This window comes from Thermobia domestica, chromosome 8 (assembly GCF_964235325.1).
Source record: "Thermobia domestica chromosome 8, izTheDome1.hap1.1, whole genome shotgun sequence".
NCBI classification, from domain to species: Eukaryota; Metazoa; Arthropoda; class Insecta; order Zygentoma; family Lepismatidae; genus Thermobia; species Thermobia domestica.
The window spans coordinates 295,293,780-295,308,709 of NC_137461.1; the positions used below are offsets into that span (position 1 = coordinate 295,293,780).

Genomic DNA, 14,930 nt, shown 5'->3' on the forward strand with positions numbered 1-14,930 from the left:
GGATATCGATGGAGAGATGTACAATCAGTTGAAGCAGTACAATGGATAGCTTGGGAAGAAAAAACCAGAAACATCCAAATTACCAATGCTGCACGTAGTAAGGAAAAACGAATAGCATCAATGAAAGTAGATGGTGTATGGACAGATCCCAATACAGGAAAAATACACGTCTGGGAGTATGAAGGCGATTTCACACATGGTTGTATCTACTGCTACCCTAACGACAGAGATAAACCCATCTATAACAATACTACAGATACCATGGAATTTCGATATGAAGCAACAAAGAAGAAAATCCAAAAATTAAAAGATTTTGGCTGTGAAGTGCATGAAATATGGGGATGTGAATTTAAAAAACAATTGGCAGGAAATGAAGAGATGAAGAAGTATGTTAGTAATCATCCGTATACAAAGAAAACACCATTAAAACCTCGTGACGCTTTTTATGGAGGACGTGTGAATGCCATACGTTTGTATCATAAAGCACAAGAATCTGAAGGAGAGACCATAAAATACAAAGATGTTATTTCATTGTACCCATTTATCTCTAAGACTAAGAAGTTTCCAATTCGTCATCCTACTATCTACCTGCCTGGAGATTCAAATATTCCCACCATTGAAGAAGTAGAAGGATTAGTTAAGCTCAGTATTTTGCCTCCAAAACAACTGTTTCATCCTGTACTCCCTTATAAATCAAATGATAGATTGATGTTTCCACTCTGCCGTACATGTTGTGATGAATTAAACCAAGCACCTTGTAATCACAACGATGAAGACCGAGTGCTACATGGAACATGGGTAGCAGATGAAGTAAGAAAGGCATTAGAAAAAGGATACAAAATAATAGATATTCATGAAATATGGGCATATGACGTTGTTCAATATGATGAAAAAACAAAAAGTGGTGGCTTATTTGCAGAATACATAAACACCTTCCTGAAAGCAAAAACAGAAGCAAGTGGATGGCCAGCATGGTGTGAAACAGATGAATTAAAGAAGAAGTACATTCAGCAATTTTATGAAAAGGAAGGAATACGTCTAGATGAGAACAAAATTAAACATAATCCAGCACTTATAAGTTTAGCTAAATTAATGCTAAATTCATTTTGGGGAAAATTTGGTCAACGTGAGAACATGGGTCATGTCAGCATTATTAATGAACCCAAGGAATTATATGAGAAATTATCATCTCATGATATAGATGTTCATCAAATATTCCCAGTAAATGATGACATGTTATATGTATATTGGCAATACACCGATGACGTTCCTGTTTCACTACCAACAGTAAATGTTGTCATAGCCGCATACACAACAGCACAAGCAAGATTAGAATTGTACAAATATTTAGATCAACTACAAGAAAGAGTATTATATTTTGATACTGATTCCGTCATTTATACGCAAAAACCTGGTGAAAGTACAATTCCAACTGGTGACTTTTTAGGCGATTTAACAAATGAAGTCCTCGAATATGGTAAAGAAGCCTATATTTCAGAATATGTCTCGGCGGGCCCGAAGAATTACAGCTTACGTATTTTTGATCCCAGCACGAAGAAGGAGTTTCAAGTATGCAAGATACGGGGCTTTTCATTAAACTATGAATCTTCAAAACACCTAAATTTTGATGTAATGAAGAAAATGATAGTAGATAATGAAGAGGATGCAGAAGAAGAGGAAGAATCTCGTCCTACTGAAGTAAAAATTACCAATGAGAAAAAAATTTGCCGCAGGAAAGACCATACTATCGTCAGCATGCCCGAAACAAAAATTTATAAGATAAATTATATTAAACGACGTAGAATTCCAAATTCATATGATACTCTTCCATATGGCTACACTACTTCCAACAAAAGAAGAAGAGAAATGTAATAAGGCCCTTTATAAATATACGTATAAGGAAAGAATGATCATACTCTTTAACATGGACACGACGTGGAAACATCCCTTTTCATGTATTGTTGCCGGACCAAGTGGATGTGGAAAAACTTCCTTTGTAATACGATTCCTGTCCAATTTACCACGTATGGTTAATACATCGTTTCGTCATATTTATTGGTACTATGCAGAATGGCAAAATGCATACAGAGAAATTTCGACAAAAGTACAATTTATTGAAGGATTACCTCGAACAAAAGACTTTTTACCTGAAACTGGACCACATCTTATTATTATTGATGATCAAATGTGTGAAGTGAACCGCAATATAGTTGATTTCTTTACAAAGGGTTCTCATCATAGAAATCTTAGTGTACTATTTATTACACAAAACATATTTCATCAGGGAAAAGGAAGCAGAGATATGAGTTTGAATTGTTCTTATCTCGTATTATTTAAAAATCCAAGAGATAAATCACAAATTAAACATTTGAGTTATCAATTAACTCCTGAGAATCCAAAATTTCTTCAAGAAAGTTTCAACGACGCAACAAAGTTACCATATGGATATTTCTTTATTGATTTAAAACAGGATACGCCAGATGAACTTCGTTTTCAAACAAATATCTTTCCTGATGATATTTATCATTACGTTTATGTTCCATCGAAATAGAAGAAGAAGATATGTTTATAATGATTGTTTTAAACTGTGTTTCTTCATTCTGACAATATGTCTCCAAGAGTAAAACACGGAGATCTTCTTCGTACGCTGAGCAAAGCAAATCCTAAATTACGTAAAGCTATACTGGCCAATGCAGACTCTTCAGTGATTCGAAGTATTTGTGAATGTTGTTATAATGTATTAAAAGGGAATGTACCTCTTACAAAGACACAGAAAGCAAGATTAAAGCGATACAAGAGGACGCTTCGATATCTTGTGAAGAAAGGAAACTCCATCCAAAAGAAGAAGAAGCATTTATTAGTACAGCAGCAGGGTGGATTCCTACCGGCATTATTAGCTCCTATTTTAACTGGTGCATTATCAAGTTTACTATTCCGTTAGTACAATGGAACACGCAAAGAAGATGATTTTAGTTCCACCTGAAGTTCTGAATCGTATACAAACACCAACATCATCATCATCATCAGCCCTGGAGAAACGTGAATCTAATTTGGATCAAGAAATGCAAGAGATTTTACAGTTATCATCGCTTAGTGATGAAGAAAAGTGGAATCAGTATAACAATATTCTTCAAAAATATTTACATTTAATACGAAAACAAGAAGAACCTGTGACACTTTCAATTACGTCAACTAAATCAGAGAAGCCTGAAGTAGAAGAAGAAATATTATTATCTATACCCAAAATGTTTCGTAAAAGAGCTGAATTACTACTACATAGAATGAAACATGATGATAATATCACGTGGGATAATAAAGGAACTGTTTACATCAGAGGTGATAAACTAGAAGGATCTCACATTGTAGATTTAATTTCTGATGTGTCGCGACCCCGGAAACACACAAATCCACCGGGATGGGAGAAATTTTGTAATTATTTATCTTCTAATAACACACCTCAAGAACTTATTGGAAATCCAAAACGTTTGTCATATATTTTACGACGAACTAAAGCATCACCAACAGCATCATCGTCAAGGGAAAAAATACCTCTGAAATCGTTTGCAGAAGACGACGAAGAAGAAGCAGAAGAAGAAGAAGAAAAGGAAAAAGTAATATCTCCTATAAGGAAAAGGAAACGTGCCTGTAAACGTCCAGTATGGTCAAGGTGGAAACCGTAAACAAACAGTTAAGCAAGATTTACTACAACCCTTCACATCATGCCTCGTTTTCAACTGTTAAAAAATTGTGGATAGCTACAAAAAAGAAAATTCCTATACATTGTATAAGAAGATGGTTACTGCAACAAACAACATATACGTTACACAAACCTGTACGTCGTCGTTTTAAAAGAGATTTCTATGTAGTGAATAACATTGATGATGAGTGGGAAAGTGATATTAATGATCTTCAATCTCTTCATAAATTTAATGATGGATATCGTTATATTCTGACAGTGATAGATGTGTTCAGTCGATATGCATGGGCTGTGCCATTAAAATCTAAAAGTACAAATGATGTCTTAAAAGCATTGCAAATTGTGTTCAAAGACAGAAAACCAATTACATTTCGAACAGATAAAGGAAGTGAGTTTACTAATAAAACAATACAGAAGTACTTAGTGGACAACAAAATAAAACATATTACAACTAAAAATCCTGATATAAAAGCTAGTATTGTAGAACGTTTTAACAGAACTCTAAAAGAAAAAATGTGGAAGTATTTTACAAAGTATCAAACGTATAATTATTTAAATGTATTACCTCTTCTTGTGAAATCATACAATGAAGGTTATCATTCAAGCATAAAGATGGCACCTGCAAATGTTTCTCAAAATAACCTATTACAAGTATGGCATAATCAATATGATAATAAAATAAAGAAGACGAAGAAAAAGAATCCAAATTTCTCAAAACATCTTAAGATTGGTGATACAGTACGAATTAGTAAAACTAAACGTACATTTGATAAAGGATATATGCAAAATTGGACTTGGGAAATATTTAAAGTGAAGAAGATAATACCAAGAGATCCACCTGTTTATGAAATTGAAGATTTAAACAAGGAACCACTGGATGGATTATTTTACAGAGAGGAATTACAACCTGTGACGTTATCAAAGACATTTTACATAGATAAAATCATACGTACAAGAAGAAAAGGCAGCAGAAAAGAATATCTTGTTCATTGGAAAGGATATCCTTCTTCTTTCGATTCCTGGATACCTGCATCATCCGTAAAGAAGATCGAGAAGTACAATGGAACCTGATGGAGATTTTTACGTTACGCTTCCCAGTAATAGTTCTATGGAATATTTTCCTGACAACACCTTAACATCATACACTACGAAACTTCATCAAAGAATGGAATTCCATGAAAAGTGGGAAGTGGCTATTGTTGAAATTCATTATCCTCATTCAATATTAAATATTAATGACGAAAATAATAAAATTTTTTACAAACCTGCAAAAAGTGATGAATGGAAATTTATAACTATTCCTGTACGTTATTACACTGACATATCAGAATTGATAAAGATAATAAATACGTACAACAGATTCACAAATTTACATATTTCTTATACTCGTGAGAGTAATACCTGTTTTATACGACGTCTTCATAAAGACATAGATGTAGACGTTGCATTATCACCAAGTGTTAGTGCGATGCTGGGGTTTGATCCAAGCGTTGATTTAAAGGATATGCAACAAGGCCAAAGCATTCCAAATTTACGTTTAGGACTTCCATCTACAATGTATGTGTATTGTGATATAATTCAATCTGTATTTGTTGGAGATACAGTAGCACCATTATTACGTATCATAAATATGAATCCTGTGAATCATACATTTGGAAGTAGTGTTATAGAAATTTTTAATCCTCCACATTATGTGCCTATAGAGAAGATGCATTTTGAACACATCAAAATAGATATAAGAGATAGTACAGGCTCTCCACTGGCATTCACTTTCGGAACTGTATGCGTTAAACTACATTTTAGACCAGTGCGTCAACATCGACAAATATGAATAATCCATATTTACAATATTATCAAAAACAAGCTCTTTCTGGAACTGGAAACGTTTATGTTGGCTCCCCTTATCAAGTTGGACATGGTATTGGAAGTTTCCTTGGAGGATTATTTCGTTCTGTCATGCCACTAGTAAAACAAGGAGCTAAAACAGTAGGAAAGGAATTATTAAAATCTGGAGCAAACGTTATTACTGATGTCATCATCGACAATCAACCTATTAACGAATCCTTTCATCAACGAATGGGTGAAGCGAGATCCGTCTTGCAAGACAAAGCAAAAAATAAACTGAAATCTATGTTAGGATCTGGATATCAACGAAGGAAAAGAAGAATTACACATCATTCCATCTTTAACCCTTCACCATTACACATCATCAAGCGCAGGAAGAAGAAGGAGAAGGGCAAGAGGAAACGTACACAGAAAACAAAGAAAAATCAGTCTTATAAGAAGAGGAAGTTATCACACGATATCTTTGATTAAATCATCACCATTATGGCTTTCTTACATCATCAATCCTGCGAGTGTGTAAAAAGTGAACTAGATATTTTTTCTACAAAACCAACGCAAACCAGTATATTGGATAATCATGTTGTTACATACAAACCAATCAGTTCACTAGCTGATAATGCTCCTATAGAGTTTGTCATCCCAGGAACAAGTGATGAATACATAGATCTACCACATACTCTTCTTTACATCGAAGCTCAAATCGTTAAGCCTGATGGATCAGCATTTGGTGAAAGTGATAAAGCTGTGGCTCCTATTAATGACTTTTTAAATTCTATGTTCAGTGAAGTGGAAGTGTATTTAAATAACAAACTGATTTCATTTCCATCTCATAATCATCCATATCGATCATACATTGAAAAACTGTTAAATTATGATGATTCTGCTAAAAATACTCATCTTCAATGTGCATTCTGGTTTCAAGATACTGCTGGACATATGGATGCAACATCTAGTGGTAATAAAGGATTTCAACAACGTTATGAATTAACAAAAAAAAGTGCAAAATTCGACATGCTTGGACATCTTCATTGTGATATTTTTAATCAAGATAAATTTTTAATCCAAGGAGTAGAATTACGTCTCAAGTTAATTCCTGCAAAGCCAAACTTTTGTCTCATCGCTAGTGATGCGTCTGTTGAGGCTAAAGTGAACATTTTAGACGCTGCTTTACATATTAAAAAGATTAATGTTAGTCCTACAATAAAACTAGCACATAACAAGCTTCTACAATCAACAACAGCCAAATATCCTCTCACAAGAGTACAAATGAAGTCGTTCGTCATTCCAAAGGATCTTCAATCAAAAACAATAGATAATTTATTTATGGGAGTATTACCAACTCGAGTGATTGTGGCGTTTACACAAAATGATGCCTATACAGGAACAATAACTTCAAATCCATTTCATTTCAAACATTTTGACATCAATTTCTTCTCTCTATACATTGATGGAAAACCTGTACCTTCAAAACCATTACAACCAATTTTCGAAAACAACCTCTATGTTTCCTCATATCATACCTTATTCTGTGGATCAGGCATTCACTTTTCCAATCATGGCAACAATATTCCTCGCCTTGACTTTCCTCAAGGATACACTATCTTTGTTTTCGACATTACTCAAGATGGAGAAGCCAGCGCTGTGCAGCATTGGAATCTTATACGTCATGGGTGTGTTCGTCTGGAAGTTCATTTTACGAAGCCTCTACCAGCACCTATCTCCTGCATTGTGTATGGAAAATTCCAATCTCTCTTAGAAGTGGATCATCAGAGGAACATCATCATGGATTTTTAAAGGTACGTTATTTAAATATCATATCATATATGTACATGTCTGCATTTTTATACATGATGTCCTCTACACTAGATTTATTAAATGCTTTGCAAACAAATTCTTTATTTCACAATCATTTCGTTGGCGTATATGCAGCCAATGAATTACCAGCACATGTTCCACTACCTGCAGCTATCATCATAAATACAGATCCCTCGAACAAACTTGGCACACACTGGATTTCCGTATATATTCATACTGATGGCCGTGCCCACTACTTCGATACATTTGGATTTCCTCCATATGTAATGCATCATATTCAATTTCTACGTAGAAATTCCACTTCTTATACATTTAATAATAAACAAATTCAAAGTGTAAAATCATCCCTATGTGGACATTATTCATATCTTTTCCTATGCTTCAAAGCTAAAGGAAAGTCCTTAAATGAATTTCATTACACTTTCTCATCAACTCCAGAAAAAAATGATCGTTGATTGCTGTATTTACTTTTACAGGTAATCATGTCTTCATTCTTCTTCTTCGTTTGTTTTGATTACTTTCTTTTCATATTATTGCAGGTAGCCATTTCTTCTTCTTCTTCTTTATTATAATGTGTTTGTATGTATTATTATTTGTTCATGATTATAGATAAAATAAATTTTAAGTTTGTTTTTCAATTTTTTTTCATTTCAGAGAGTAAAAGATCGTCATCGTGTGTATGGACATCATCTTCAATGTTCAGATTGACTTGTATCTACGTTTCATCATCAACATCAACAGCAGTAGTATCATCAGTGAACAGTATATGGCAGTTGTAAAGTTATCATCACATGGACAGTGAAAACAAAATCTAACGTTCTTTTAAAATGTACTATACTTACCGTCGTTTTAATTGTGTAAATAGATTCATCAACAATAAACACTTTGTATTATTTTTCTCTTTGAAAACAAATGTTTTATTTCTTATTTTCTCCGTTTCCTAATAAATAAATATGTTTTATGATCAGTTATGTAATTAAATACACATATCATAAAACATATTTTTAAGTCATTGAATTAAAGAATTTCATAGTGATTTAAAAAAAAGATTCTAAAACTGATTTTTAATTCAATGATGTAATCATATAACTACATAATAATATTAATGAATTCAAATACTTAATCAGTTATTCTTTCGTAAATTAAATCAAGTATGTGAATTCAATATTATTATTATTATTATGATAGGACTTTTGTTTTTAAAATTTTAATATTAATTATTTTAGTTCCTTTTTTTTAAATTAAAAAAGTCCTATCATACTTAAGACAAAGTTGTATAATAATAATAATTTCAAATACTAATTTTTATTTTAACATTCATTTCAAGAATTTGATTTCATTATTATGATTATTATTATTATTATTATTATACGTATCACTTATAATATACGAGGAAAAAAAATATGTTAGGATTTTTTTCTTATAAAAAATTTTAAAATCCTAACATATTGAGGTGTATGAAACGAACACAAAACACACACACAAATAAAACATTTCACTTTCCACTATATATATATTTTTATTACATTTGATATTACGTTGTTTCGTATACATGAAAAAACAAATCAATTTCTCCTTCTTTATGAAGAGTCGTTCACTTCTTTGATACCCTCCGAAGGTTGAGTTTCGGTTTCCCCCCACCATGGTTGTGTCGATACACTATCAAATAAATCAGCCATTATTGAATCTATAAGTTTTTGTTTGCAAAATACTTTCATTTCCAATTTTAATCGTTCACCATCAATGTTCACATCACTGTTCTTATCAAGAGAGACACTTGGAAAACTGATGTTCATACCATTAATAATACTCTGTTCATCTACACAGGTATGGATTCCGGCAAGTCCTCTGCATGTAAGACACTGTAATTGTACATGATTACGAATAGTATCTGTACACAAGTCAAAATATTCACGTAGCACAACACTACAAACTTTACTGTTTTTCACAGCATGTTCAATACACGGTAATATTTCCAAGAAATAAAGCCAATCACTTGAAGATAAGTACACAGTGTTTCGAGGAGCATGAAGTGTTCCTTTCTTCTCTAACATCACTAATTTTTCACCCATTAGTTTTCGTACCACCAGTTCGTTTTTTCGACCAAGAGATTTTATAAATGTAATTTCCACTTGAGAATTTAAATAGTCCGTAACAAATGGGGTTAAATGTACAAGTTTCTCCCACTCTGCCAAATTTAACTCCACTCCAAACACAAGTCCTTTGCCAACACGAATCACTGGTTCAAATGTATCACTATCAAGTCCAATGCAAATTAATTTGGTTTTCATTGAATTAAGTCCATATTCAACATTTAACAAGTACTCTTTCCTGGTATCCATAGTTGATGCACAAGCACTCAAAGACATGTTACTCCAGTCGCTGGTCAGTACAGAATAACGACACTATGCATACAGATGACTGCGCATGCATGAAGAGGAGGGGCGAAGAGGAAAATTCATGTTTCATCTTGTTTGTACATGGCACCATACACTTACGATGAGTAAACCAGTTCAGTAAATTCAAGATCGTGCATGTTACGTCCAGATACATTAATCTTCATTCCTTTATATATTAAACAGACATTCCCACTTTGTAAATACGTTAATAATGCACCATTATCTGCTTCCAATTTTTCAGTACAACGTCCAGGTAAAATCACTTTTTCACCTCCTTCAAATGTCACACAGGCCTTCCTACCATATACCGTTGTAATTATCTCACAGTTTACAATACGAAATGGTACTCCAATCTCCAAATCTCGCATTTTTGTAAAGGGTACCATTGATGGCTTATTAAGTTTATCTAATAAACTCATTGACGATGACATCTTTAAAATTTTTGACGTTTCTTCCTTTGCAACAGCTGCTAACAGAATGATCGACACAAGCACATACGTTCCGCTTACGCTCTTCGCAGGAGGGGTGAGGGGTTTGGGGGGTTCAAATTATTAACCAATAAACGACAAGAACACGAAAATTCATGTTTTATCTTGTTTCTACATCTAGCAGGTGTCCAAGACTATGAGCATAGCAACAGCAAACCAGCATTTTCCCACGGGGCTTCTGTGGTAACCGTAAAAGGCTATGAACATAGCAACTAAAGAGGAGTAGGGGGTAACGGGGATTCAAATAAACCAAAATTTTCCCACGCGCTTCTGTACTACCCGTAAAAGGCTATGAACATAGCAACTAAAGGCTTGTCGAAACTTGCCTCCCAATTCCAGGAAATGATATCGATTTCTAGGAAAACAAGATAATTTTTTGCTGACTCGGCCGTCTATCGGCACCCACTTCTACTCTCACGACGACCTCTGTTCCTTTACTGTAACAATATCGAGTCTTACGATATCGGAATGAAATTTTGCAGGTTATAGAATTAATACCGAGAATTTAAAAATGAAATCTTCCTTAAAAAAAAAGGCCTATGCCGGTATGCGCCCCTATTACAAAGAACTCCTCAATTGTGGTTATAAATGTACAAAATGCAAAAACGGCTGATTAAGAATAACAATTTTTACATTTGTAATGTTAAATTTTGTTATCACATTTACTTTTTTCTCATATTAGTAAGTAAAAAATAATTACATAAAATCACGCTATTGTATAAAAATTATCATAAATGGGAAACGAGAATGTTTTAAAGGCTTTTGATAAAACGTCTCTTTTTAGTTGAGAATGTTTACCCGACTATGGCGAAGAAAAAAGAGTGTATTGTGTTCGGCTATCCGTATGGGGTATGTATTCATATCTATTAGTTCTACAGTGCATCTACAACAACTGAACCGATTTAAATAAATGATAGATCGTTGGAATCATTTTGACAGAGCAGAAAACATATAGGATAGGTGACCCCATAAAAATAATATAGTGGACGTCAGTTGTATAGTCAAAGGTCTTACTCTTTTATTAGGACATTGCACATCGTGTCGATCTGAAAACTTCGGACTACACACTATTTCTTAAGTTTTACTCGGAACTTGGTTTCTTAGTTTTCAGTTCGAAAGAAACGGTAATGAATTATTTCCACAGTAGTCTTGTTGTCATTTCTTACATACTTAATTTCATATTTCTTGAATATACTTTCGCCAATATAAGAAAACTATGGTAAGTGTAAGCACGAGTCACCGTATTACGTAAGAGACACTGATATACAAAACACTATTACATACAGCAATACATACCTAAGAAAATCACTCACTTTCGGCAACTACTAACGGCTAATATCATAAGTAATGCCTTTTTCTGTCATTATGAAACAAATACCGGAAAAGTATCACGAACATTTTCTTCAGGCATCATAATCGTCTTTCTTAATTCCACAACACTCTGCCACCTGTCAACCAGATAATGAACCTTCTTTCCTAGATATCAATTAATTTTGATGCAAAGAACTCGGACACACTGTGCCGCACACATTCAACATTACATAGTGTTTTCTATAAAGCGGGTTCTAAAGACTGTGATATAGAAACAAGTAAATATGTTGGTACGTGGCCTGTTTAATGGTGGATGGGTATTTTTTCCCATTTAAATGTCACACATTTTGCATATGTTATTTTTGCAGAATGTTGACCAGTGTTGTGCAAGTGCAAGAACACGCGCTTGTTATTGATCAATGCAGAGTGTTTTTCGCGAGAAATTCAGCACATATCCGTCTCAGCTAATCAAAATAGAACTTTGCCATTCGTATTTGGGTGGGAGGCAAGAGTTCAAACAGACGATCCGTCGAAAGTCTCACCAAACGTACACCCCTTTTGTGTTTAGAGTCAATGTTTCTTCAGCACTGTTACTGCCACTACCCCTTTAGATATCCAATAACATTTCTGTTTGATGTAAGCTATCCACGATGCTGCTTTTACTGTGGTGTCAAGTCATGAGATACTCACCTTCCCAGTTTCAATACCTAATTGACATCTTGAAAATACCGAGGAGCACTTATCTGTAGCCAGTTCTTATGGTCACTTCTTAATGTGGATTGGTCTTAGCAGTGGCGTATTTAGGGGGACCTTCCGGGCTTAAACCCCCCGAAATCTTACTTACTATAGTAAAGTATATGAAATATCTTGCAGAATTTTCACATTTTCAGGCAACCCCTCCCCCTGAAACAAAATCGTAAATACGCCACTGGGTCCTAGTAGCAGCTCACAGAGCAACGTTCTTCATTATACCAAGTCTTCTTCTGTCGTGACATGATGTTCAGGTTGGTTCCACCATCGACATTGCTGGACCATGTCTGACGCTTCCGCACATCGAGGATGCCCTGCACATATTTTACGTTGGTTTTCTTTAAGCTGCTGTTGCTGAACAGATCCAATAAAACTCATACACCATTACATGCTGTATATGATCTTCTGTCATTGATATATTCTAACACACACGTTTCTTACACAGTTTGTCATGGGGCGATTACGATACACAAACTGACAAATTGCAAACTATCCTATTCAGCGATGTCAAGGCGACTTCCTTGTACTTTGTCACATCCCCATGATATGGTACTGCTTCCGTTTGCTCTTATAAAGCAATATTACTTATGTGATGACCAATACTACTACTATTATCATTACTACTAATTCGAGACATAGTCAGGAAGCTTGCCAGCGCAAAGTTAGCCCTGTATGCGGACTAAGTCATTCTAGATTCTAGTAATATATAAAATGCGTTCCGGATACTAAAGAAAACTTAAACAACTATTATATGCAATTAAAAGACTAGGAAATTAGATTTTAAGTAGTTGTGTAATAAATAACACCAAACTGCTGCGTTGCAGCCAATTCTCGTGCCTACAGTGCAAGTCGCTACAGTTTCCATTAGAAAATACATTTTCAATATAAATGGACAATGATCGTCCAGAGTTCGGTTACAGGACACAAACTTTTGTTGAGCTTTTTTATAACGGCACTAGTCGTAGATTGTAAGTATTTCTACACTTTCAACAATTTTCCCAATGCGAATCAGACCTGGGAACCCGTGTACCAAGGCCTACACCAAGAAGCGCTATTCTGATGGTGTGCTAAGGATAGATCTGTAGAAGAAATCCTTCATTTCTGTTGCAGGAGACATTGGTGAAAAGAATCGTCCACAAAGTTTTCTCGAAGCCTCTAGAGATATGATATTACATAGCGATATATCAGGATAGTAGACTGGGCTCTGGACGAGTCAAAATCTCTCAACGGAATACTATTAACTGTATGTTCAGTGTACTATCAAGAACGAAGATCGCACTCGCACTTAGAACAACATATCTTTTTGTCTTCATGTCCCAGCGTTTCGATGCAAAATTATTTGTACGTCAATTGGTGTTGATGTTCGTAATTCTGTCACTATTATAAGAAAACAGCGTCAATTTGTCGGTTTTCAACACCTATGATGTTTTAATATAACTTAAAAAAGTAATTAACTTTTTTTATTTTACTTACTTACAAAACAGTATTTCATGCAACTACAGGGAATACAAAGCTAAAATATTTGTCGTTTCTATTTTAATTCAGAATTGGCGTACTCACCGATGATCATATAATTAATGAGCTGAAAGAATTGAACAAAGACAACCCAATAGGATTAGAAGCAATGGGTTTCGCACTTAATCCTCTCTATGAGGTTCTAGAGAATACTCCGTCTCCCAGATATATTAAAACGCATTTACCGTTAAGCCTTCTTCCTCCGAAGCTATTGGACACTTGTAAAGTAAGTATTGTATAATTACCTTAATGATAACTACTTCTCGCTTAACGATATTCTACTTCGGTCATTTGAAACACTGTAAAAGAGAGAATTACAAGAATTTTTTATAGATAATATTTTTAAATTTAAAACTAAATTGTAGGAACCTCAAAATTTAGAAGAGGTTTTTAATATTACTTTAAATTCAATGATAAATTAGGAATGTTTTATATGTAGTTTAACTTCATAAAGATTGAAATAGGTAGATTCTAGTAGAATATCACTTATCTCCAGATGTTTCTAATATAGCATAGCATGTTCAAAATATATCTCACGAAGGGAATTTCGGGAGAAAGCACTCGGCTGCAGAGAAAATAAGCATGCCATTTGAAGGACCAATTCATGCTGATTACAATAAGCTAATAAAATTCCTGTACGGTTGAGGATTGTTAGAGAGATTGAACTTGGATGTTTATATATATAAAAATAGTATATGCGCATTTAAATGGGTTAAGTACAACATTATTAGCAACGAATATTGACATTCGAATTGAAATCTATCGGAGGTAAAAGGAAAGAAGAAACTGTTCTGCAATAACTAACGGGTTTGTTAGTTAAAATTGGTCATTTTACTGTTCACAATAATGATAGGTTAGAGATGAAAATTGATCACTGTTGTTTTCTTCTGTTCTATGAGGAAATGACGAAGGCACAAGACTTCCTTGCACCATGAACATTTTATATGTGCAATTGCGTTGCATCCGTCAAGGGAACAGTTCGCAAAACCAAGACGATAAGCAAATGCGACAGGTGATTCAAAAGGTATATAATTTGTTCAGTGCGTCATTTCTTCATAGGACAGAAGAAAACAACAGTGATTAATTTTCATCTCTAATCTATCATTATTG

At 34.1% G+C, this 14,930-nt stretch overlaps 1 protein-coding gene and 1 pseudogene across 2 annotated transcripts in view; both read left to right on the forward strand.

Moving 5' to 3' along the window:
- The window catches only part of LOC145693733 (luciferin sulfotransferase-like), a 37,369-nt pseudogene that overhangs the window by 13,752 nt on the left and 8,687 nt on the right, over positions 1 to 14,930 (forward strand). The window contains exon 3 of the transcript XR_014132821.1: positions 13,851 to 14,046. The product of XR_014132821.1 is annotated as a luciferin sulfotransferase-like (transcript). The remainder of the gene's footprint in view (positions 1 to 13,850; positions 14,047 to 14,930) is intronic.
- On the forward strand, positions 6,347 to 8,198 carry LOC145693734 (uncharacterized protein F54H12.2-like). Its single transcript, XM_081770027.1, has 2 exons — positions 6,347 to 7,338; positions 8,012 to 8,198. Exon 1 carries the CDS (start codon positions 6,479 to 6,481, stop codon positions 7,334 to 7,336), a length of 858 nt encoding a protein of 285 aa, XP_081626153.1. The 5' UTR covers positions 6,347 to 6,478; the 3' UTR covers positions 7,337 to 7,338; positions 8,012 to 8,198.